Genomic DNA, 25,903 nt, shown 5'->3' with positions numbered 1-25,903 from the left:
CTGGTGGACTTTATGCCACTAAATTGTTGTACCCCAATGCTCGGGCACAAACAAAGTTGAAAGACTGCAGCCACAGTCACTGCACATGTCCCAGAACCTGCAAAACTGTTTAACCATGTTTGGAGACAGCTTCCCTGTAAATGTGGTCACCCAACATGGTACTCCAATGGGGTAAGTGGGACTTGAAACATCAGTGGCTCTAAGGCAATCAAACATGCTTTTAGCCACCTTCATAGTTTCACAGGGTGCGTATATTCAGACTCTGCAACTTCCTGAGGACTGATAGCTCTCTTCTCTTAGCAGTACCTGCAGCTGTGCTGTTATTCAGCCGTGCTGATTATCAGCTGGCATGAGCCTTCCTTGTAAGCAAAGGTGTCCACTCACTCCTTGCTAGGGCTGGGCTCCTCTGGAGCTGACTGCTCTACAAGCTTCATTCTCACAGAGCTGCAAAGTGCTCGGAGAGACAGCTTAGTCCATGCTATCCCTGGCAGCTAGGTAAAAGCATGGAGCCACTGCCTTGCTGGGAGCCACAGATCCTCTGTGTTTTTCTCCTGTGTGGGACAGGAGCTCCTGGATTCTGCTGAAATCCTTCCTGTGTCAGCTGGAGCCAGTGTCCATCATGAAGAGCAAAACAGACAGCCTGGCTGATCACCTTGCTTTTGTGAAAAGCAAAGGCTTCTAGCTTCTGCACTCAACTGTGCTCTGATTTCAACAGCCGGCAGTTGAATCAGTGTGTCCATGTAGGCACTGATGACTCTATATCTGAAATCTGGAAACTTCTCAGACATATGAAAATTCACCTGCTAAGTGGCAAATACTTCAGAAATCATAAAACTCCCGAAAAATCCTTACAAGTAAGTTTACAACCACATGCTTGGAAGAAAGGACTGCCACTGGAAATACATGGAAGTGCCTCATTCATCTAAAAAAAAAAAAAAAAAAAAAAAAGGAAAATACTTACTGAAGAGTTAAACCTCCTGGCCATGTACTCTGTAGGGAAGTGTTGCAGCCTAAGCATTATCCCAGGAGAATCAGAACTCAAGTTACCCCTTACCGTTTTGTACTGCACAAATAAGTAAGCCTGGTCCTCAGGACAACCCTCAGCAGGCAGAGGCTTTGCAAATATCTTGCATTTATATAAACAGTGTACTTAAGGTGGAAGAAATACGATCCAGTGAGTATGGAACATAACAACATAACAAATACATTTTTACATTTTCATGTTGCTGGGCATCATTGGCATTTAATTAATAGGATCCTTGGATGAGAAAAGACTAACTGAAGACAAATTTATGATATTGGAGGTAATTATTAACTGGGTTAATGTCTTGCATTTGGCTAGTAAACGAAGCCTATCTTTATCAAACCAAAGAAAGGCAGTGAATGAACTAGTTTTATGGTGCACCCACTTCCTTTCTGCCACAAGGCCCTAACCTATAAGAACTGTCTGCTTCAGTAAGCGAGAAGACACAGCGTTTCCACAACTCCAGCTGAACCTCACATTGCCCTGTCTTCAGGGCTGGTAATGGAACTTGCAGCTGCAAGCCTAGTGCCCAGTAAAGACCAATAAGAAGTGCTAAGGACAGGCTGGAGAATGTGATGGGACACACCAATAGGACTCTAAGACAGGTGCAGGATGACAGCATTTTAATAGCTAAATTATATCCCCAGTTACTTTCCTACAGGTCTTCTGGCACACTGCACCTATTTTCTAGTCAGGATACAACCCTTTTGCTCCTTCCCGGTTTCTCTGCTCCTTTCTGTGCAGCTCAGTTTAGCTTTGCATTTCACCTTACCAGCTCTCCCCTCATTTTTATATCTTTCTCTCCAGCATCTACTCTGTGGACTCTCAATCAAATGAAGTCAGGGTGGAATTCCCACAGTGTATTGCATCAAGAGCAAATGTTTAGAATAGAATGTTTAAAACAAGACAAAAAAAAAGGTTTCTGAATCTACGTGCTAATCAGAGAAAAGCATGTTGGGGTGGGGTGATAGAAACAACCAAACCAAACCATCTGCTTTTTCATTGACTGCAGAGGTACTGTATGTTTCCTCTACACATGGACTTCAACTGAAGTCCAAGTACCTAAAACTTGGAAAAACCTTTGCCAAACTCTTCTTTTTCTAGGTTTATACAGCTCAGTGGCCTGTATTGAGGAGCTAGGTTTGGATTTTTCTTTTTTTAATGTTATGATATTCTTGCTTACACACTTTAAGCCTTGGTAATACAATGACAATTTTCTTGCTTAGTTGTCACTTACACTCCTCACAGTTCTGTTATGTATTATACCCTCAAAAGGGTAGCTATAATTTTAGAATGATCAAAAGGCATTTGATCAAATGAGTAGGGGACAACCCCTATGTCATAGGGGACAATTCCTGTGTCATGGTTAAACTTATTTGCAGAGGCAGGTATTTTTCTTGGCTTACAGTAATCTTGAAACACTGGTCACCACAGATTTTTGCTTTGCCATTTTCAAATTATAATGTGTCAACACCCTCCTGGGTCTGTCCTGCTCACTTAGTTCTGATCACTGTGCCCTTTCTTCCCTTGAACTTTTCTTCTTTTTTTCCAATCAAGACATCTTAATTCAACCTGTCTAATTTCAGAGGCAGATGAAGTGTAGCTGACAAATTTGGAGTGGGAAGAGGAGGAAATTTTTGTCTTTAGTCTTGCAAAAGAATAAACAGGTTTAGTTACTTATTTTTCCTACACAATTAAAGCTCCACAGCACAGCAAGGGCCCTGCCTCTGAGTGTGGAGACAGCACCTAGCCCAACCAGGAGCTCCTCTCCATAACAGGTCCTGTGGGCATCACCACAGCAGAAATAGCAAATGTTCATTTTCCAGCTAATGCCAAAATATTAGCAGAATACAAAGCACATTTTAAATCTGTAAAAGCCCGAACGGTGTCCTTACATTTGCATCATATCGCAGAACCAAACAAACCGCTGGTGACTTAGACACAGTTGCAAAAAGCCACAGCAGAAGAGGGTTTTGTCTTCAGCTTCCTACCTTCCCTGGCAGCCAGGTGTTTCGGAGAGACCTTTTGAACCAGCCGCAGTTTACCAGCGCTCACTCGCACAAGAGGGCACTGTAGCCACACACATCAGGGCGGAGTGCCTCAGCCCTGCAACCTGTCCCTCTGCAGAAACAGGCTTTAAACGGCTCTTGTACTGAGTCTTGTACTGAGTTAAGCCCCTTGTCTCCTCATTCAGGCTGGCAGCAAACACAGCAGCACGTGTTGCACTGGTACACCTTGCACTGACGGATTGCTCTGGGATTAAATACACTTTGCAGAGTTTATCGTAGTTCCAAACTTGAATAAAATTTGGCAATTATGGTTTACCTGCTTGCCCAGGGAGTTGAAGTCAGGGAAACTATCATAAGCCTTGTTTTTTTTAAAAAAAAAAGTTAATCCCAGTTCATGCTGTTGAAAATTAAAACCTCTGTGCTTGTGATAATGTGAATGTTTAGATTACGGAAACCCCTAGATATTCACCGGACAACTGGAAGAAAGTTCATAGCAGTTTAAAATGAAGGGTATTGAAAACTTACTAGCATGTCTGTCTGCTTGTAAATCTTCAGGTGTGTTTATACTTCCAAATAAATGGCCTTTCTTCAGGATCAGAGGAGCCTTCTACAATTCCCATTAATTCAGATACAAGTAAAAAATACAATATACCCCCCTCAAATTAGGCTACCACTAACACAAGATAGCTGTTGGAGTTACCTAACTTTAGGCTCCCCACTTAATATTTTCAATTACATTTATAATAATGCATAACAAACAGCAAAAAGGTGAAATACTTATGTCCTAGCTCAGTACCCCAAAGTACCTGAGGTTTGCAGCTCTAGAAACAAGGTAAGAGAAGTCTGTTAAAATACAATTATATTTATGTTCATGTGCTAATTCAGTTCAAGCGCTGGGTGGACATGAAGACTATTTAGCAAAAAGAAGTTTAGGATGGGAAAAATCAGAAGATGAAAATCATATCTAAAATCAGCTACAGAGGGGGCCATTCCTGCTAAACCAATACGAGAATAAGGAAATCACACTTGCACTTTTGGAGTGCTTTTCATTTGGCATTGATGATTAATAGACACAGTTTGAAAAGAACAACATGGGTTGAGATTTCTGGCGGGGAAGCCTGCAGCCAAACCCATGGCAATGTCAGACTCCAGAAATTAGGGGGTTCCTATGGAGAATGAGGTTTGCTTAAAGGGTTAAGCCACATCAAGGAAGAGTTAAGCATGACAGTCCAAAAATAGTTCAGGAATTCCTTAAAGCTAATTGCTGGAAGCTCTCAGAAGAATTATCAATCTGTAACATATCTTATTCTTTTATTCTGCTGTTAGCTGCTCTAGAGACAATGTACTGGACAAGACAGAGTTTGGGCCCAATGCCATATAACTACTGTTCCTATAATCCACCTTGACACACAGGAACCCATACCATACTGGTCCTGAGAGATGACTTAACAAACCAGGCTGGGCCTTCAGACCTACCTCCGTACCACCTTCACCTAAAAGCTAACATATCCGAAGCACAAAACTTCCAATTATTTTCCTGCTCTTAACATCCTTCTTGTATCTCCTTTTCTTTCTTTGCCCCACTTTTCCCAACCCCTATACTACTGGAAAAAACCCAACCCAACAGCCTTGCTTAGGTATGGCTATTTTATGCAGTCTTCTCCTAGAAGACTCAGATTAAAAGCAGCTAAAAACCTATGACTTCACTAGCTGATATTGATTAAAATTTGCCAGGTCTTAGAACATCTAATAAATTCACATGCTGAACTTGCGTTTCTATAATAGCAAGATTATTAGAAAGCCACATAGTCTTATTACAAGTCACAGCCTCTCTCTTTCCTGTTCTTTTTTTCTTCGCTTTTACATTTTTGTCTTCTGTTGCTGTGAAGCAAATTTGGACTACAACAAGCATGGCGAGTGTTCCAGCACACTTCATCTAATATCAGGACAGATGATACCATCTTTATGCCATGCACTTCATCTAATATCAGGACAGATGATACCATCTTTATGCCATGTAAAAAAACGACAAATGACGAACTTACTAACTAACGAAGAAAAACCCCAACCACAAAACCATCAAAAGGTGGGATTTTATTTGTTTTTTCGGGGGGGGGGGGGGGGATGCTGATAAAATTAAAACTTTCTTGATATAGGAAACATTTAGCTTTCTCCATCTCTTCAAAAGATTCAAAGTGACAATTATTTGCCGCAGTATTTGATAGACCAATATCTCTGTTCCCAAAATGCCAGATACTGGTTAATAGCTTGCTACTGTATGACGATAGTGCCACATAAACACCATGAGCTCTCAGCCATTTATTCCGATAGAAAAAAACATGGCAAATGACATAAATTTTCAGATTAACAAAGGTACAACTGAAACCTGTATCTAGTGATCCACCTTTAGATTTCCTAGAATTCAGCTCCCATCTTCTGTATGCCCAGATACAGCCATACATTCCTCCTGCTTCCACAAAGATCACCTTTTGTGATTGGAAAAGTACATTGCTGAACTCAGGGCTAGCATTAAAGAACAGAAGTCTTCCCTATCGATGAACCGCTGCAAACAATACATGTAAGGTTTGAAAAGCTGTTTGTGTATAGCCAGTTCTAACATTTGCTATTTACAAAGACAAAAAAACTATAGTAAATTAATTCTACCCAGATTCTTTGCACTAACCACAGGAGCACTACAGGTGCATTTGTAAAGCCAAAGGGCATAACACTAAAATAGAATAATCCCTTGTGACACACAAAAGCAGTGTCTGATTTGCTTCTATCATCCAAAGACATTTGCTTGTAGCCTTGTGCTACCGAAATCTAAGGTGTTAATGTACTAGCCTGACTTCAGAAATCTCAGGAGTTGCTCACCCCAGGCAAGAGATATGCATCTTTTTGGGGGGCTACTATGTAATATAACACATGAAAGCTCTATTTCTTAGAGGAATAAGGCAGCATCTTAGATAACATCTAAGGGAGCAGATCCTTTTTCCCATCTTCTAGGGTAATTCTTTTCCTATTAGATCTGTAAGAAAAATAATCATGTTGTTCTCCCCCCAGTCATCCCCCACACCTAAAAAACCACTGCCAAAACAAAAATCCCAAATCCTTTCAAACCAACAAGCTCTCAGGGACAGTGCAGCATTGGACCATACCTCTCTGTTCAGATCCATTTTAAAGAGCTACACTTTTATGTTACTAACCTGGGGCCAAATTCAACATATTCTACTCATATTAACTTCAATAAGGATGCATGAATAAATAGGATGCAGTGAGACTCCTTGGAGTCACTGGTAAGTGCCAGTCAGTGTGCAGACTGTTAAATCTGTGCCTTTGTGACAGTGTCTCTCTTACCTAGCCAGAAAGCTCTCTGGCTTTGGAAAGTCTCTGATTCCAGACAGTATCCTACTTTAACAGGAAAAGTTTTCCTACTTGTATCTCCAGAGTATCTGTATCTTTCTCCTATCCTCACTCCTTTATTTGCCTTTTAGAGATCACATCTGAAAGATCGCATGGTAGGTCATTATGCTTCATGTATATACATACCCTTTGCATTTTTAGGAGCATGCTAGATGGTCCATAACCATTACTACATCAAATGGCGTATGTTTTCAGTGTTATGTTTGCAATCAGATGTGCTAGAGTTGCAAGCTCAGAAAACAAGTCTGCAAACACTGTCAGAGTTGTTGCATTGAAGCTATAAACTGAGGCTACATGCTTACAAATGTCAGGCATATCCCTCAAGGCTGTGACCTGAAATTTTCCACACTGAGGTGACCTTCCTCATGAGCATGTCCTGTGTTAAGTGACATAGTAATTCTTACAAATTAGGAACAGCTACAGCTACACAATTTGGAGATTATTATCAACATGGTACAGAATAGAATTTAATGTGAAGCAAGCTAGAACACCTTCAGCAGTGAGAAACACTATGTACAGATGGAGCAGCTCCTGATGGGTCTGGAAGCTTTCAGCTCAAGCACTGAAGGGAAGTCAAGTTCAGAGCAGACACGCAAAAGTTATGTAACAGGGACCAAGACCCTGCATTAGCAAAGAAAATCCATACGCAACTCCTTCACACTTTCTTCTGACATGACTCAGTATTGGGCTTCATACTGCAGAATTGGACCTCCTTTTGTAGAAACAAAAGAAAAGCTCTGATTTCGTATTTAAAGGCCACAGCTCAGGGGTTTGTCACTGAGAAGTGCTGACCGATTGATTTTTGCTTCAGTCAGTTCTTCTTTTTCAACAACCTCTACCGAGTGCCCTCTGCAGGGCCTTGCCTTAAGGATTTAAGTCAAACATTCTATGATTCTATGATTTTCATCAGGAGCTTAGGCAGGGAAGGTACCTGACCTACTCAGAACCGTCCCTGAGAAAAGCAAGAACTACCTTCGGAGTTTGACAACTCAATGATTTTGTCTGATCTACAGAAAATGCAACAGACTTTCAGGATTGTACTAGAAATTAATAGAGCTTGTTTGGAATGGAAACATTCAAAAGTGTCAGAATATTACACAGAAAGCACAGGGGAAAGCAGACACAGGAATCACTAAGCCAGCTCCTACTGATCCACTTTAGTGAAAGTTTTGCTGTCACATATAACTCTGCTCTTAATAAATAACAGTGAAACCAAGATACTATTTGCTCATGAGTACTGTCACATGGCACCAAGCTAAATACACTTTTGCATTTGTAGGCTGAGGTTATAAAATGAGACCCACAGAAATCTACAGTCATACAGGACATTCAAAGTCATTTGATCTGAACCACTTCAGACCCTTTTGGAAAAAATACAGAATGAAAACCTTTTGCTCAGAGTTCAGCCCATTTAATTCCATAAGCAACGTTATTCTATTCAGACATGATACCAGAATGTTTCAGTTTGAAAGAAAGCAGAACTCCTGCCTTATTCGTTATATTACACGTGATTTTGGAGCAACTGCTGTAGGATCTTTCTGCATTTCTATAGAAACTTCAGTAAGATTTTCAGTATGGGCAATACACTTATTTCCCAGATAGACCAGCACCTTTTTTTTTTTCTTTTTTTTTCTTTTTTTTTTTTTTTAATTTTACTTTTTTTCAGCAAATTAAAGTATTGGTTCAAGAAAAGGCTTGGTATTAGTTTTTCGATACTATAGCATAATACTGATTATGAGGCTGTAATAATTTATAAACCTTGCAGCATTCCATGAGTACTCCATGCGGTTACAAAATATGAATGGAAGGCACATTTTACTTATTAATATTAATAATGATAATAGCATTCAAAATTCATACCATATCAAACACATGTGGTGATGCTGATAATTCTGTGATTGAGAATTAGGCATGACTTCCTGGCATTTACCAGCACTTCTCCTTTAAAACAGAAACACAATGTTTAGCCATCGTTCCATAAAAAGGCAAGTCTGGTTTTAGGGCACTTAACATCAGATTTAAAAAAAGGTGATAGAAGCACATGACATAAACCTCTAAGTTTCCATGAAATAATTTTACTTGATCAAAGCTCTTCTGTTAAGTCTTGAAACGTACATTCTCTCAGCAGGCATTGTTTGATGGGTGTCAAATCTTCATGCTGCTCTGCAACTGGCCTTCCTCAGTCAGCTCAGACCTTTACTCTGTATCTTCCTGCTCCTTTTCTGCTCTCAGTACTCAGTAATGTGCGCCTAATGTGCCCTTCAGTGCCGATCCAGGCCTCCAAGTTTCCTTTTTCTCTTGTACATCCACCAGAGTCAGGCCTTCCTTTTTCTGCTACTGAAGTGTTCCAGCAACTTCAAATCTGTCAATTCTGCCTGCATCCTTGAGCAGGCTGCTGCTGAGCAGATGGAACTAGGTCCCCATACCAGTCGGTCATGACTGCAAAAGCATCCTTGGCAATACCAGCACCCCAGGCTAGAGTGCATCCAGGCAATGCGAGGATCAGTTCCATCTACCCCTGCCTCCAGAAAGTAAGCACCACAGCATGGGAACTTGAAGTGGTGCAGTGCTAAGGTTTAGCCACCGCAGGCAGGCCACCCTGAAGGCTCAAGAAAGTAGTGTGCTCAAGGGCTGCTACAGTATCCAGCTCCTATACTACAACATAACTAGTGCAATGAGATCTAAAGTGCATTCAGTGCTACCATTTACTTGATGAAGGAGACAACAATACGGAACATACTGCTGAAAGAGGGGTGGGCACTCAGGGAGGGAAAGAAGGACTAGGAAGGCAGCAGCTCCATCAAGCAGTGCTTTAAATCCCTCTGGAACCTAAAGAAAGTACCTGGGGCCTGAAAACAGCTGTAGAAAAGAGATTGCTTGGTGGCATCTCACAGGGATTACAGAATTGCAGTGGCACAGCTCGCACAGCTGGATTGTTGCAAGGAATGGATACAGGCTCTTTGTAAAGAACAGGCTGGAAAGGTGAGGAATATGGACGAGTTTCAACCTATTCAAAGGGCTGGCTGCAGCACACACTGCTTTGCTTGCAACAAGTGATGAGGTAGTTAAGACCTTATGAGCAAGGATCAGAGAACAGAACAACATGGGTGACTTAGTACTAAGTGCTTGCCACAGACCTCCTGATCAAGAAGGGGAGGTAGAAGAAGCCTTCATTTGAAAGCTAGAGGAAGCTCCAAAAGCTGGTACTCCAGCTCTAGCCCCCACTGGTACTCACTAGGGGCGAGAGCCATACTGATATCTGCAGACAGGGTAATACAGCTGGGCACAAGCAATGCAGATTTCTGATCTGTGTTGGTGGTAATTTCTTGATGTAGGTGATGGATGAATCTTCTGGACTTCTTACAGAGAGTAAGTATGGGATGTATTGGGCAGCCAAAAGATTGTGGAGATTAAATATCTGAGAGAAGTAAGAAAGACGAATAGTACAATTACAAGCTGGCACTTCAGGAGAGGAGAATTCAAGTTTATTCACAGATCTTCTTGGTAGAATCTCATGGAAGACTGCTGTGGAAGGTGAAGGGAAAGCCTGTGAGAGCTGGCTGATCTTTAAGGATAACCTCCTCAAAGCACAAGACAGGCCATTCCTGTATGCAAGCAAGTGCGGTGGAAGGCCAGCATGGATGACCAGAATGCTCCTAGTTCCCATATGCAAATACAAGAAGGAAGCATATCAAAGGTATAAGCAAGAGAGGGCTTAGTCTTTTAGGCTCAGCTCATGTCTCCAGTTATGTCAGAGGCTTTGAAGTTTTGCAGATTTCTGCAGGCACTAACATGCAGACAGTGAGCTTCCTTCCCTTTCCTCCAAAAAGAACTTTTGCATGAACTCTAAGGAACTTAAACCAGGTATAATTTCGCCTCTAGCTCATGACAGTTTATAACTGTTTGGCTTACCAAAATCCTCATTTGAAACTTCTGTGTTTAGCCCAGAATTTAGCAGTTACTGGCCCTGATTCCAGTGCTGAGTTTGATAACAACAGGTTATAACCCTCACCCCATCTTAGCAGGAACATCTGTCCTGACTGCTGTCTGTCCTGATCCATCCAGATCTTCTTCAGAGCATGCATCAGAAATGCAACACAAGTATAACTTTCACCTGTATCTATGGAACACTTCTTTAGCTACTGATACATCTGTAGTGACAGATCTCTGTAAACATCCAGATCCAGCCACAGCTGTGTCACTTCCTGAACCAAGAGTTTTGCAAGACTGGTTCAAGAACAAAGGATCATTACTGCATTTCTTCTTTTAAGACTGAAGAATTATGGTCCCCTGATCCTGAATGCACTCATCATCTTTCTGAAGGGAGACAAAGATTTTCGCAAGTGACTTAAGCTGGCTACATGACCACCACACGACTCTGCACTCATCTCTTGCTGCTCAGTTACTCTTGGCTGGAGTTTCCAAGTGTCCTGCAAGACAACAGTGAACAAACATGATGTTGCCTATGCAGCTCATCATGTACCGTGTCTCAATCAGCCAGTCTCTACAATGACCTTCTAGTTTCTCAAATTACTCTTCATAGCATAACCTGCTACTCACACACCGGATTTTAGCTTTCTCCAGTTGTAGCTTCCTCCCTCCAACAAAAGAGACATTTATTCACAGGATATATTTTAACAGTCAATTTGTTTTCCATTACATTAGTCCTAGCTATGTATATATAGGTCTCAGAAAAAAGAAATCATAATGAGAACAGGAAGAAATAGAGAAGGTCTCTCTAAAATAGTAGAAATATCTGCGTCAGAGGTAATTCTTTCCCACTAACAGAAGTAGCTAGAGCATTAGTAAAATGGAACTTAAATAATAATTTGTTAATATCGTAAAGCAATTTCAGTGGTTTTCATGTTTTCAAAATTCCAGAATTTGTGACTATATGGCAAAGTCATCAACCTCCACAAGAAAGGTCACACATCTCAACTGATGTCTGCATTACTGTGCTCTCAACCACCTCTTCCTACCTGATAACCCCACATTTCCTAAAGCCCTGACACAGTGAGTGACTTTGCAATTCCTTCCCGGGGACCTTGGCCTTTCTGGGAACTCAGGATAAACAGAAAGGCAGTAAGGAAGCATTTATCCCAGCAGTCTGGGGAAACACCATTTAGATCTGAGGAAGAGAGTTTTGTCTCTTTGAATGATAAAGCTTCAATTTCACAATTCACAATTTCACAAACTAAGTTAACATAAAGTTACGCCAAAGCCAAATCCTGCCCTCTCTTCCTACAGTCCCTGGGAGGTTGTTTGCAACTCCCTTCACCACTTCTGGCCATGTAATTCTGCCCTCCCCTTTGCACTGTCTCTGATTGGTATCGGGTCTTAGTTGAGCAGATTCAATTCATGACCCAACAGAATGCAATTATCCTTTTCTCCCGGATTTTCTGCCAATTATTTAAAAATGAATGGACTCACAGAGGGGTTTGATGAGCCCCACAGCTGGTACAAGGTAAGAAGTGAACCCACAAGCCACGCATAAAAAGGGAAGACTAAGGAGAGATAAGAACTCTTTTTTTATCAACAGCAAGTGGAACCTTAAAACAGCTCAACCCTCCTCCCACATGCTCCTCCTTCCCCTTCAATAAAGATAAGACTTGGGATGCTTTGGCCTACTATTAACCTCTGTAGCTGTTGTAATAAAGACTGAAAGCTTTAGCTGTTAGACAAAAGAGAGAGTTAGTGTCCATCAGGACTTTTTCAGGTGTGGTTATAGCCAATCTTTAAGTCTTTCTATAGATTGTTTTCACATGTCAGTGACCTTTAAACATTATGGACAGCCATTAACACTTCTCAGCATAACAACATTAATACCAGCATGGAGAATTATGCAGATGGATCTGCTTGAAAAGGGTGGAGGAACACAATTTGCCTTGTTTGCTGCTCCTTTGGCTCTCCCCACGACTCCTAGTTTGGAGAATACCCCACCAACAAAACAAGGGATCTGTGTGTTTGTTGTTTTTCATTTTAATCTCCAATCCCTGAGTAGATTGAGAAAACACCAGAAGGGCACAGCCTCTCCTCTTCTATTCTCCATGCTTCCCTACAGAGACTCAGTACAACTCAGAGCTGGGGGAGACACTGGCAACTACCACTTATCAAAAAAAACCCACAATCCAGTATAACAGAAATCAGTCATCACCCCACAGTTCAGAGCAATCCCATCAATGGTTGTGGAGTTTGTTTTTTTAACTCTCTGGTGAAATACCCCAATACTTTTTGTTTGCTTGCTTCTTTCTTGTGTAGTTTACTACACATAAACACCCCTTGTTGTTCTAGATAATCTCTCCAAATGTGAAATGGAAAGCAGCCTGCCACAAGAGCACTACCCCTCCTGCAGCTGCTGGCCAAAGACACTGCCCTGGAACTCGTAATATTTCAGGCCATTTCCAAGGGAGTTACATCCCCCTAAGGATTCTCACTCAATGGGAATGTCAGAAACAAGAACTGAAGACACATCATAATCACAGTTTTTGGAAGCAGAAACCACATTCAGGCTATTACAAATGTTCCAATATACTGTACAATGAGTAAGACTTTTGTAGCACAGCAAAAACAGGGAGCTTGTGTTTTCTAATACCTGTGGGAATGGCTTTCTCTTCCAGTGGCTGAAATCAGGAAAGCGCTAGACCTAACCATAGGCAGGGGCCTATGAAGTAAACTATGGAGCAAGCACATGCTCATGTAGACAGCTGTTGTGGACTATGAGAGGTGCTGTAAACCTGTGCTTCATCGTACTCCCACAGCTACTTAAATGCCATGATTGTACCACTGTGGTATGTCTACCTGATCAGAAAGTCCTCTCAGCATTTTCCAGACAGACCGTTTATGTCAAGCTCCTTAAATGCTTCTGAAGACTGGTATCTCAACCTGGCCATGACTTTGGGTACTGACTTCACCATCCAGGCATTAGCTATCATGTGCTGTTATTGTGAAGGGGAAAAAAAGGGAAAAGAAAAAGAAATCATGAGTACTGCTGCTTAAACTGATGAAAGCAGTCACCAGCAACCCCGGCAGGAGTATGTGGTTTTCATTCTTACATTCTGCTCTGTTTCTTCTTTCTGCTCAGTGCCAGCACAAGCATTTCTGCACAGTGAACTGAATTAAAGAACTGATCTGACTGAAAAATAACCTGATTTCTTCACTTCCAATCCACAACCCTTACTCACTGGCCCGTCCTGACAGCAGGCATTTCCAGAGGAATATTATGTACATATAATTTAAACAGATCAAGTAGAGAAATACATTGCACATTTGAAAGGGAGCTATACAATGCAGATGTATCTGATCTTCAGATCATTGCTGGCACAAACTTTGGGAACTTTCCTCTTTCTGTGAGTAAAACTATAATCATTCAAATGTCACAGATTTTAGCACAATGTTGCCTCTGGATCAAAGACATTTCCACCCAAAACAAGAAATTCACCTAATCTTTCCTCTCAAATGATCCTGCAAAGGAGTTACAATGTAAGGGTAGCAGAGAAGAACCCTGCCTTTGCTGAAAGAAGTAACAGAACAGCTGAGTTAAAAATAACCTCGAGACATAAATCACAAAGCTACTGGAAAATAAGCTACTGGATGTATCAGTGGAGACGAAGCTACACAGGTGAGGCTTTGTCTGTCCTACCTGGAGTAAGAGATAGGATAAAATTTACCTGCTATTGTGAAAGCTCCTGAAAAGTCTTTTTCACATTGACATGTCCTCTGAAGCATCAGTTTAAAAGCTCGCCTTGCTCAAATTATACCTTGGAGGGAATATAATGTTCTTTTATTCTTATTTGGCATAGGAAGTAAGGAGAAGAAAGTAGTAACACTTCTGCTATTGAGAACTTATTACTAAGAACAAGCAAGTACTGATACATTAAAAACCAGTTAGTCTCCAAAGAAAGATTGTTTTCTTACTCAAAGGAAATTTGCAGCTATGCCAAGCAATTTGTGAAGATTGTATTGCTTTATGGACAAATGGGATTATAACTGTTCCGTGAAGTTTAACAATTAGTACCCTATCTACACTACAAAAACCTAACTGCTATAAGAAAACCAAGGATCATAACAGAACTGACTCCTTTGTCCCCTGTATATACAATCATAGTACAGAAGAACCCTAACATGAAGTTTTATTCCCAGACCTGCTAAAATGATACTACTTTCTGTTACAGCCACTTTAATAGCGCCTACTTCAACCATAAGAGTCCTCCCACAGACCATAAAATTGCAGAGCTCATACTTCAGAAGAGAATATGGATTTACACAGAGCTCCTGCTACAGATTCGTTAACTGACATCCCATTCCACCCATTCTTCCCTCATTTACAGACATCATCGCACACCACTGAAAGAGAACTGAACATTGTCTTTGGGGCCTTTCTTTCCATGGAAAACACTCCAGGCAGAAGGAACTAACCTCGCTCTTTGCTCGAGCTTGCTGGTAAAAAGCCTGACTAATTTGAAAAAGCTCTTAAAACATCAGATCAGACTTTGGTCTTGGACACTCAAGGGAAGCTGGACTTTCAACAGTGGCAGGATGAAGAAGACAGACTGCTTTTCAAGCTTTAAACACAGTTATGTGAATTCAGGGTTTAGTACTGTTACAGGAACCACAGCTGGAGCTTTGTTCCATCCATGTTCTCCAACCATCTTCTGAGGGACAGTGGTCAAAATACGTTGGTCCCCTTATAGCAGTAGCTAACCGATTTCGTTCATGATCAGAGGGAATTATCACCACATGCAGAGAAGACGAACCGCCTGATGCCATTTCACCTGATGCACTACACTACTGAAAGGCAATCTGAGACCAAGGCAATGAGGGCCAGACAGGAACCAGCTGCGGGGAGTGGGGAGGGGGATTTGCAAAATAACCCCTTCGCTAATAAATACTTTTAGCAAGAAATCAGTTCACTGCTGCAGATGGAAACTAAATGGCATACAACAGACAGAAGACTAAATTTTGCACTACATGCCTGGGACTGAGCTGGTGGTCAAAGCCCAGATGGGACAGGGACTCTTCCTCCAGACACAGAGGCCTTCTGTACCTGATTAACACCACTCACAGGTGGAAACCCTCTGCAGGCAGGTAGCTACCCCGTAAATAAAGTTAGGCCTTCCTTTATGTTTTTTTTATTATCTGCGGAGTCAGGACTGCAGATTTACCTCTTTCCCACCCAGTGCTCTCTGTGTTAATGTCATCCTTCAGGCAGGCTAAACCACCCAGGGCTTCATCTCTCCTTTATTTCCTCTTCCTCTTCTGCGTTTTATTTGACTCTAAAATGACAACGGGGGAGAAGGTGGCAGGTTACAGGAAAGCCTGCAGAGGATTCTGCCTCCCCAGGTTAGGATTTAATTGTATTCCTAGTGAGTCCCTTCTGGTTGTGCTCGGTCTTTCAGATGAATGTTTCATCAATATGATTAGGATCACATCCCTCAGTCTCGTCTATTTACACAATCGGTTGTGACAGCTCAGAGTATAGTACTCCCTAAAGGAAATATTAGATACCACCCTATCATTTTATTCAAATCATATTTTGCACTCCGCACTTCCAGCCTAATGTCATTCTCCCCTGGATTACATATTTGTGATATCTAGCAAGCACTAAAATCCTTCCAATAAGGATTAGATTAATATTTATATTAGCCATACTCATGTTATTATGAACAGGGCCACGGAGAATTTGGAAGGGGAGGAACAGGCTATGGATACCTCAGTGGGCTGGGGAATTGGGCTTGGATGTACAAAAAAATGCGGGGCAAACAGTAGCAAAGTAATAATAACAGCACCGATGGCGACAAACCCCGATTTTATGGAATGGATGGCGTGAGGGAGACGCCGGGGAGCCCCGTCTCCCTCACCTCAGTCCCCTCGCCGCCATTTTCTCCCGAGGGCCACCGGCTGCCTACCGTCGGCAGGCTCCACTGGCACCCGGGGCCGGTGGTCCCCGTGGGAAGGGACATTTCTGAGGGGTAAAGGTACCGCAGGAGCCACCGGGATCCTGTTCCCGCCTCGGCGGCGGCTGAGGGGACTCTAAAAACAACCGTTCCCGGGAAACCCCCCTCCCCTAACGCCGCGCTCTCCCCTCAGCGAGGAGGAGGTGGAAACAAACGGGCAGCTGGTGGAAAGGCGGCCTTGAGGGAGGTGGGAGCAGAAATTCAGACCGAAAGTAAAACCCCCATCGCATTAGTCGAAGAGAAAACACACCGAAAAAGACGTGCTCCTTCCTCCCCGGAGCGCTGGGACCGCCGCCCCGGGGAAGGAGCCCTTGACTCCTGAGGGGGTCATGGAGACGCCGTCGGAAGCAGGAGCCATTCGGGGGTCGTTTCGTTTCCCCGCCCGGGTGTGAAGCACCGGCGGCACAGTCCGGGGCGAGCAGCGAGCGACGAAGTTTCGTTGGAAAAACAATATCAGACGGTTGCTCCCGATGTGCCGCTGCAAAGCGCACAAGTGGGAGAGGCGATGAGCTAGCTGTCAGGTCTGCTTCAACGAAAAAAACCCCAAACCCAGAGTCTTCAGTGAGTGATGGCCTTAATCCTTCGGAAGAGCCCGTCTCCGCTGCCTCTATTGCCCCGCCGCGCACCCATGTTTTAAAAACAAATAGGGGCTACGCAGGCAGAGGACCGAGCCGCTCCCTCGCCTCGGTGGGGAGATAACCCTGCGAATTGCTCATTCGCGGCGAACGGCCTCAAACGGTTACACCGGGGCATCCCCGTTTCACGGGCCGGGCGAGGCGCGGGGGGAAGGAGCGGAGCCCGTGTCTGTGCCCGCACGGAGCGAGGCAGGAGCGGGCAGGCTCCGGCCAGCAGCCGAGGAGCTCCGCATTTTCGTTAACCGAGAACTAGGTTCTGCAGCACCACCGGGCAGGCTTGCTGCTCACCTCTCACTGCACACCACCGCAGTGGTGTGAATAACGAGTTTTATTTCTTTCCTCTAGACACTGCTTTGCCCGCCATCCCCGTCCACCTGCCGTTTCAAAGTCACGCGCAGTTTTCATGCGAGAGCTACCGAAATCGCAGGGACGGCGCCGACGGGCACGTTCCCTTACGGCGCCTTCTGCCCGCAAGCCGCGCCGCGCTTCCCGGCACACGGCCGCCCTGCCCGCGGGGCCGGGCCGCGGAGGAAGGGGCAGCCATCCTCGGGGTCGCCCCCGCTCTCCAAACCCGTGATAGAAAGCCCGGCGAGGCGAGGCGGGGCTCTCCCCCCGGAGCTTGCTGTTTGTGCCAGTAAATCACATTACGAAGCAAAGTGCAAGGGGTAGTTAACTTTATCTCCTGTTAATGTAAACAAATAAGCAGCATTCAGTTCCTTGATCTTTATTTAAATATAGAGTTGTTTATCAGTGTCATCCTATGAAGATTAATTAGATGCCTTTATTCACAATTTGGCGTCTGACACCCCATTTTAGGAATGCATTATAATCACAAGGTGTTAATTGGGGCCAGCCAGGCACTTACGTTTCTATTAAACAGTGTGAGGACTTTTCACAAGTATTAAGTCCTTTTTTTTACCGAGCGGTGCAAAAATATACGGCTCTTAATAGCACACCGCGGCGGAATCGTGCTCCTCAGCGCTGTATAATGGGCGTTTGCAGCCCGGGAAGGGAGGGCGAGGGGCGGCCGGTGTGCCAGCTCACCCCACGGCTGGAAACGGGGGGGGCAGCCGGCCTTGCCCAGGGGGCTTTTCTGGGAGCGGGTATCAGCCACTTAAAAGAAAAAACACGGAAAATAAAAAAATCTATTCCATCCCTAGCCGCTTAAAAATTACCTCGAGTCCCCTTCTGTCCCAAATGGAATGATGGCTCCCTGTGCAGGGGCAGAGCTACATGGACCCCCGGTTCATTTCACTCGCCAACGCGCAGAGCCGGAGCCTCGCACCCAGGAGCGAAGAGCCGATCGAAATCTCCTCGGGAATCTGCCGCTCCCCACTCGGGAGCCACCCGGGGGCCTCTGCCAGCGCCCCCCGATCGCGCTGCCTCCTCCGGGGAGGGCCCCGGCCTGAGCCCCTGGTTTATTTTGTTTGCAGCCGGGCATCGCTGACAGTTTAATCCCATTACTGCCTGCATATCCTCAGGAAAGGTCCTGCTGCCGAGGGAGCCGGGCTTCAATTGCTCTGCCAGGAGGGGCTTCCTCCCCAGATAAGTGGGCAGGGGAATGTCTTACCGTGTGCCGGGAAAGGGAGGGGGCGGCCCCGCTGCTGCTGGGGGAAGACGAGCCGAGTTCAAAAGTCGCTCCCGGGGACAAGGACTGAGCTCGCACCTCGCCTCCCGCAGCCCCACGCAGGGGTGGGTGGCAAGGGAAAAGAGGCACTGTCAGACGTTGGACCAAGCCGGGGGCTCAGAGCATGGAGGGGAATGTACAGAACTGTGGCAAACCACAAAACAACATTAAAAAAACCAAAACAACTCTCACGGAGAACAGCATCCAAAAGATCACAGCGTGAGGGATAAAGCAGCAAGGAAAGACTTCACAAAGGATGGCTAAATTATGAGACAACTCAGCCCTCAAGGTTTCTGTTTCCTCCTTCTCCCCCCAGCTAGGACACCCAATAAAGGCAAAGAAGAGGCAGAGAGCCACCCCCACATTTATTAAAAATTACTACTATGTACATAGAAAAAGCAAACAGAACCAAGTTTCATTGGGAGAAGTTTGTGTGCCAGTGCTCTAGGACTGATCAGTTTAAAATAGCTGAAACTATAGGCAAGAAGAGTGGGTAATTTACATCACTTCCAGTTTTGCACAGGGCAGCTGAAAAACTCACTTTACATACATGTAAATAGAAATCTCTAAATGGTTTTCTGCAACGCTCCAGATGCTAAGTTTGATTAACCAAAAAAAAAAATGCCTTTTGAACTTCAAAGCACCACCAGAGGTCCTTCTGACTGAAGAGCTATAGGTCAACTATTTATACATTATTCCACAATATTCTACAGTGTACCTAGACAAAACACAACTGTACACTTTTTTTGGCCACCTCAATAAAGGTTAGGCTTTTGGGATGGAGGCATGTTTTCTTTAATGCAAATTCTAAACTACAGAAAGTCAGATTTGGTCATGTAACCCCATCATCAGCAAGACTATCCTCAAGTCAAAATCCTGCCTGGCAAGCAGGCCTTATTTTTTGGCCATCTTCTGCCAAAGAAAGCCTCAGCTGAGTGACACCCAACTCTGCTAACTGTGCTGCAGACAAGGGATGAAGAAGCCAGTTTAGTCTAAAGCAGAACATGGCATTTGTGCAGCTCCCTGCAACCCAGCCCCCTTCTCCCAGAAGGGCAGGCAGGGGAGAAAATTAAATTTCAGATCCTACCCCCTTATTTCCTTGCTCAGGAGTACATAGATTTGATCAGGCCTCTGAGCCAAGCCAAACTGTACACTTTAGTGTCTCCAATAAATAAGCCACAATGTAATAATCTAGGCTCCTGCATGTGGTTCCTTCTAAAAGAGGGGAAGAATTCTACCATAGTTTGCTCTTTCCCTACTTCATTACCTGCAACAGTCAAAAAGCTTTGGCACCTTCTTTAGAATTGCACACACAATTCAAGGTGGAAGGCAAGAGTCTTTTTGGCAATTGTAATGCAAAAAAAACCAAGGCCACCCTGAAAAAATTAGCCAATTGGAATAAAAGGATGCTTTAAGAACTAGTATAGAACGCATAGTAGCCCATGCCTTTTGAATTGTCTTTGCTATAGTCCTCAGCATTAATGTCCTCGCATTTCATAGTTGGGGAATTTTCATTGCTGGAAGTGCTAGGGGAGAGCCGTCTTCTCTTGCAAGCACCTGTGTAGACCCCAGAATCATTTGAATCTAGAGACTTTATGGAAGGTGGAGTCTCTATCCAGGATGAGCCCATTTCTTCTTTCACCTTCTCCTTGGAAAGCTGGTCTTCAGAGAAACCCGGAGGACTCGTTCTGGAGGTCCAAGGTAATCCTGTTGTCATTTTTCGCTGGTAAGAGCCCCTGCTCCCCCAGCCTGCCATGGATGGAAATGTTGGGTCAGGGTAGTATCCCAGAGCATGGGATGTCTGAAGGGGAAGGGATTTAATGCTGTAAGGGAGCAAGGTGCTAGGAGAATACTCCGTCTCATAGGAGTTCATGTCCAATTTGTTGGCACTGGGCTGCTGTACAGGTGTAACAAACCACCGCTGAGGAGGGCTGGCCACCTCTTCGTTCTGCTGAGGGGAGAGCAAGCCATTTGTCTGAGGGACGGTTCTCTCACCATTGTAAAACCTGGCTGGGGGCAGGTTGTTGACAAACTGTTCTTGGAAGAATGGTTGCACACTGTATCGGGTACCAGGGACGATCTGGTGGGATCTAGGAGAATCCGTGGGAGATGGAGTTAATCTGTCATTTTCTGAAGCTGTGTACATGCTAAAACATAAAAGAGAAATTTATATTTCTAGTATGACAACACAAAAACACAAATGGGAAGAAGCTCACATTATTTCTTAATTAGAATCACAGCTAGGTTTACCTGGATGACTGTTCATTTCTATTCAATTTAGGAGTTACACTACTGCCCATCTGCAGGCCAGCTAGGTTCTGTCAGTATAAGCTTTCTACCAAAATCCACAAGCCTGCTGCATGACAGGTCGTCAAGACAATATAGTAACTGTCCAAACAGACATCTGTTGTTTCTAGAGGGGCATTTAATTTGTTTGAAATATGCACATCAGCTAGTAAAGCTGCCAGTAGAAGTATTACTATTTCTGCATAACTATGTAGTGTCTAAAGACAAACTCTTCCACACACATTTCAGGCCAGAATTATTTCTCCTAGACAGAGACAACTGCAAGAGAAAACAAAAGTGTACTTACGAGTCATAGTTGTCTCTGAAGCCTTTTGCAAAAGGATTATGGTCGATTTTGAGCTGGGTAATCTAAAAGTGAAAGCAGAATATAATGAGATGAGAAGTTGAACCCACAAGACAATTTCACTCTTGTCATTTTATAAATCCATGCTTACTTACATCAGTGTTTTGATATGCTGTGACTGCTATGAACTGTGTTTCAGGGAAAATAAATGTTTGAGTCTTTGAGGAATCATTCAGATCTTCAACACCATCTTCAGTCACTTCCACAATGTGAAGCCGGGGTTGGTACTTGTGTAGAGATTGCAGTACTATCATCTATAAGGGACCACAGAAAAGACAGTATCTTTAGACAGACTGCATTTAACATTAAAAGATCCATTTGATAGCCCAACATTTTTTTCCTGTAAATTGTAATCTTTTGACTCAGGAACAGAGCAATTTTAACTGCTAGCAGGAGATGATTCACAGCTTGTAGCCCTGTTTCACTAGGTTACCAATACGTCAAAACCTGTAAGTGCAGGAGATCAAGATAAGCTATACTCCCACTTTTGAGCAACTCCAGAGATGGACATATTGGCTAAAACCAAAGAAAATCACACATTTCTGACATTTCTAACTCTCTTCATAAGGAGAAGCAAAGAAAACAAGATCATGATCCAGTTCAAGGAAACAAGTCACACAAGCAGTGATCTAAGCTGCTCAATTGAATTCTGTAAAGCCTTGAAAGCCCAGGGAGCCCCCGGCTGAGCCACCAAGAGCCCCCCTCATGCCTGCCCCCCCCCCCCCCCCCCCCCCCATTTACCTGCGCGTTGTTGTTGTTAGCACCTTTATTGTTCGTTAGCTTCAGCTTCCCGAAAGAGATCTCCTGCCTCATCCAGTGAGCCCCGGTGTTGGGCGACTCGGGGTGGACGTACACTTTGTTGCCTGTAGAAGACACACCAGTAAAACGCCCGCCGGGCACAGCCGCTTTGTTCCAGCACCGGCAGCTCGGGCGGCGGGGCCGCGCCCGGGCAGCACCTCGGGTCCCCCGATGTCCCCTCTCCCGCACAGCCCCACGCACCGCGGCGTGGAAAAAAACCCTAAACAGTTGCAAGACGCCCTTAAAAGCCCTGCACTACTCCGCGCAGCGGGATGCCGGGGGTGGGGAAGACCCTGCGGAGGGGAGCGAAGCGGGAGCCCTTTCTGGGAAGCCGAGCCGCGGGGGAGCCCGCAGAACCCGCGCCTACCTTGCATGTTGTTGTCAGCTTTGCCGCAGGTCACCCACTTGCCTCCCTGGAAACGCCAGTGGTTGGGGTCCGCCAACACCACCTCTACGAAGACGTTGTAGTGGGCCGTGGGGTTGAGACCGGTGATGTTAAAGCTCAGGAAGGGAAACATCCTCCTGGGGAGGAGAAGAAAAAGCACACGGCATTCGAGGCGGGCCGGGGAACGGGGCACGGCTCCGGGGCAGCGGGGTGCTCCGACCATCCTGGCGCCGGTGACACCGAGAAGGCAAGGGCAAGCCCCAGCCGACCCCCGCCGCACCTCCCGACCGCCTGCTGTGGCGAAACAGGGAGAGCCGCTTTTAGAGAAAGCGCTCCCGAGCCAGAAGCGCCACCGACAGGGGGTCGCGCACCTCCTTCCCGGGGGAGCGGCCCCGGGCGCCCCCTCCATCTCCCTCCGTTCCGGCCCAGCCCCTGCACGCTTACCGGCCCTGTTTGGTGATGATCATCTCCGTCTGGTGCCGGTGGAACTTCAGCCAGAGGGGCCGGTTGCAGAGGAAGACCTGTGCCCGCAGTCCCGGGCCGGCGGCCGGCACCCCCAGCGCCCCCAGCCCGCTGCAGGAGCCCGACGCCGCCGGGTAAGGGCCATAGAGGGGCCCGCCGGCCGCCGCCTGCCCGTACTGGTACCCCCCGCCGCCGCCGAACTGCGCCCGGCCGCCGGGCGGGCAGACGGCGCCCGCGAAGCCGCCCGGCGACAGGACCGAGCCGTAGGGGTAGCGCGGCCCGCCGGGCGGCTGGTAGACGGCGCCGTGCTGCGCCGCCGGCGGGTAGGGGAAGAGGGCGCAGGGCCCCCCCAGCTCGGCCCCGGGCGGCCCGGGGGACTGCAGGTAGTAGCGCTCGGGGCTGAGGCTGTCCATGGAGTAGCGGGCGGCGGCGGCCGGGGGCAGCTCCTCCTCCCCGCAGGGGGTGGCCTTGCGGCCGTCCGGCTTCGGGGGGGCGAAGGGCGGCTCGCCCGCCTCCGCCTCGCCCAGCATGGCGGGGGCCGCCCCGAACTTCTTGGGCGTCTTGTCCAGGTCGAGGCGCTGCGGGGAGCCCGGCCGGGGCGGCCCGCGGGACCCGCCGCCAGTGCCCGCGCCGCGGCCGCCGCCGCCCTCCAGCGGGTAGAAGGGGGCGCCCGGCAGGGCCCCCGCTGCCGCCAGCAGCGGCTCTCCCAGTTGCATCCTCGGCGGGCGGTGTGGCGGAGCGCCCCCACAGTCCGGCGCCCACCCCGACCCGCGGCCGCGCAGCGCTGCGGCGGGGCTCCGCCGAGGCGATTTATACCGGCGCGCCGGGCTCGCCGGGCCGCCGGGGAGGGGCTTGCGCCGGGCTGTCTCATCGCCGCCCTCCACCCCCGCCGGCCCATTGGCTGGGCTGCGTGACACTAATTTAATTAGACAGCTACTAATTGGAACAAGTCACCTGTGACTCTGGTGTGTGCCCCCCCTCCCCGGCCCCCCTTCCCCCGGCCGGCTACCGGAGGGGCTTCGGCTCGCCCCGTGCCCCCGCGCCGCTCGGAGCACGGGGAGCGCCCGCATCACCCCGCGGTGGCCCGACTCCCCTCCCCCCGAAAAAAGATCTTTTGCCGCGGTGGCACCGTCCTCCCGGGCGCACAGCTCTCGGGCACGGCGGGGAGCGAGGGATGGGGACGGGAAGGAAAACGCGGGGGGAGAGCCGTTCCCAGTACCGGCACCCAGCCGGGAGGGCGGGCGGCGATCGCCGGGCCGCTGAGACGGGGCGGGCCGCACTGGCCCCCGCCACCCCCCGCCGGCCGTCGCGCCGTTCACACGATTCGGCTTGTGCCTCAGCTGAGCCCAGCAGCCGCCTTCCCCCCTCTCGGCTCCCCGGGCACAGTCGTTAGCATGGGGGTGACGCGTTTCACCTTATCTGGGACGTCTGTGTGGGAAGCGGCGGGCTTGGTCAGCAATTCCAGTTTGCAGGAACTCGACGCTCGGTTTCTCGTTCCCCTTCAGCGTCTCCCACGGGGAAGGCAGATCTATAATTCAGGCGGGTGCCAGGTCGATCTGGCGCTTTCTTTCAGCGCAAAAAATCGGAGCCTTTTGCCCCAAAGGGTGAGGGACAGCCCTGGGGAAGGGGTAGGTGACTCGGGAAGGCGTGATTTTGCGGAGCGGCCAGAGCCCGCGCGAACGATTTGCAGGTCCAGATCCGCAGCCCCTCGCCCCCTGCCCGCCGCCAGCCAGCCCGCCAGCGAGCGCTGCGGGAACCCGCCGCCTCCTCATGGCTGAATTTTAGACCAGACCCGCCGAGCGGCGCCGATTTCGTTGCCTGACGGAAGGACCCGGCCGGGCCGGAGCGGCCGCGCTCTGCCGCCCGCCTCGCCCCGCTCGCCCGCCGGGCCGCGCCTCGCCGCTCCGCACCGGGGCAACCGGAACGAACGGCGAACGCTTGCGGTCGCGGCGCTGAGCCCCGGGACAGGGGCGCGGGCGGAACGCTGCTGGGATGCGGCTCTGGCGCAGGTCGGGCGCCCGTAGGGCGGCGGGTGGCCGTGCCCGCCGGGGCAGGGGACGGGCACCGGCGGCTCGGAGGCCAGGCGGGGCTCAGTCCCTGCCCCCGGTCGCAGCCGGGAGTCGGGGGAAGCGGCTCCCGCTGTGCCCACCGCCGGCTTGCGGCCGCACAGCGGGAGAGGAGGACGGGCTGATCGCGGCCGGCACTGAAGTACCACCGCCCCCCCTCCCCCCAGCCCTAACCCCTGTTCCCTCCGGGATAACATTTGGCCCCGTTTTCGCGTCGATCTCGTCCGACAGAGGAAGACAACGAAAACGTGCGGGAGGAGCCCGACGCTGCGGCGCGAAGCGGGACGGCCGCTGAGCGCTGCTGCCCTTCCCCGGCTGCTGCTCGCCAAGGTGCTCGCACTGACGGCGGGGTCCCCGGGCGGGCTGCGCTGCTTCGAAGGCAAAACAAAACGGGAGCATCTCGCGGAGGCTGAGCCTCGGCAGCGCTCCCCGCCGCCCGCCGGCCCCGGTGCGGCTCTCGGCGGCCCCGGCAGGCGCTCCGCTCCGGCACCGCTCCCTCGGGCGCTGCCCCTCCTGGGCTAGGGCAGAGACGGAAGGGGGAGTGTACGAAGCTGCTGTGTAGGATTTAAGTTAGTTTTGCGATACTATAGAGTGAAAGGGTCCCATGAGTTAAAACATCCCCGCAGGACAGGTGCCGCTTAGTTCAAGGGTGCCGCGGGATTTTTCCTTCAAAACTCGACTAACCTCGAGTATAACAGAGAAAGGCACAAAACCTTTCGATGTTGCTCAGGTTTCCTGCGGATTGCGCCGTCTCGGGGGGGGGTGGGGGTGCGGGGGTAGGCCGGGCGGGAGAACCGTGGCCGCCCTGGGAAAGGAAGAGCTCCCCATTTTGGTTCGAAGTGCACCCGGTGCGCGGCTCTCCCTAACGAAC

The 25,903-nt window shown here is 47.8% G+C and overlaps 1 protein-coding gene across 1 annotated transcript; it reads right to left on the bottom strand.

The window, feature by feature from the left end:
- Positions 1-19,055: 19,055 nt before the first annotated feature.
- On the bottom strand, positions 19,056-23,714 carry EOMES (eomesodermin). The gene is made up of 6 exons (XM_037385548.1): positions 22,949-23,714; positions 22,487-22,641; positions 22,063-22,184; positions 21,417-21,575; positions 21,265-21,326; positions 19,056-20,818 (listed from the first exon to the last, which is right to left on the bottom strand). The coding sequence occupies exons 1-6, from the start codon at positions 23,680-23,682 to the stop codon at positions 20,083-20,085; spliced, it is 1,968 nt and encodes a 655-aa protein (XP_037241445.1). The 5' UTR covers positions 23,683-23,714; the 3' UTR covers positions 19,056-20,082.
- Between the last annotated feature and the right edge of the window lie 2,189 nt (positions 23,715-25,903).

The sequence above is a fragment of the Falco rusticolus genome, chromosome 4 (assembly GCF_015220075.1).
Source record: "Falco rusticolus isolate bFalRus1 chromosome 4, bFalRus1.pri, whole genome shotgun sequence".
In the NCBI taxonomy this organism is placed as follows: Eukaryota; Metazoa; Chordata; class Aves; order Falconiformes; family Falconidae; genus Falco; species Falco rusticolus.
The sequence above is the reverse complement of the archived record's forward strand: the minus strand, read 5'-3'. Positions and strand labels throughout refer to the sequence as shown.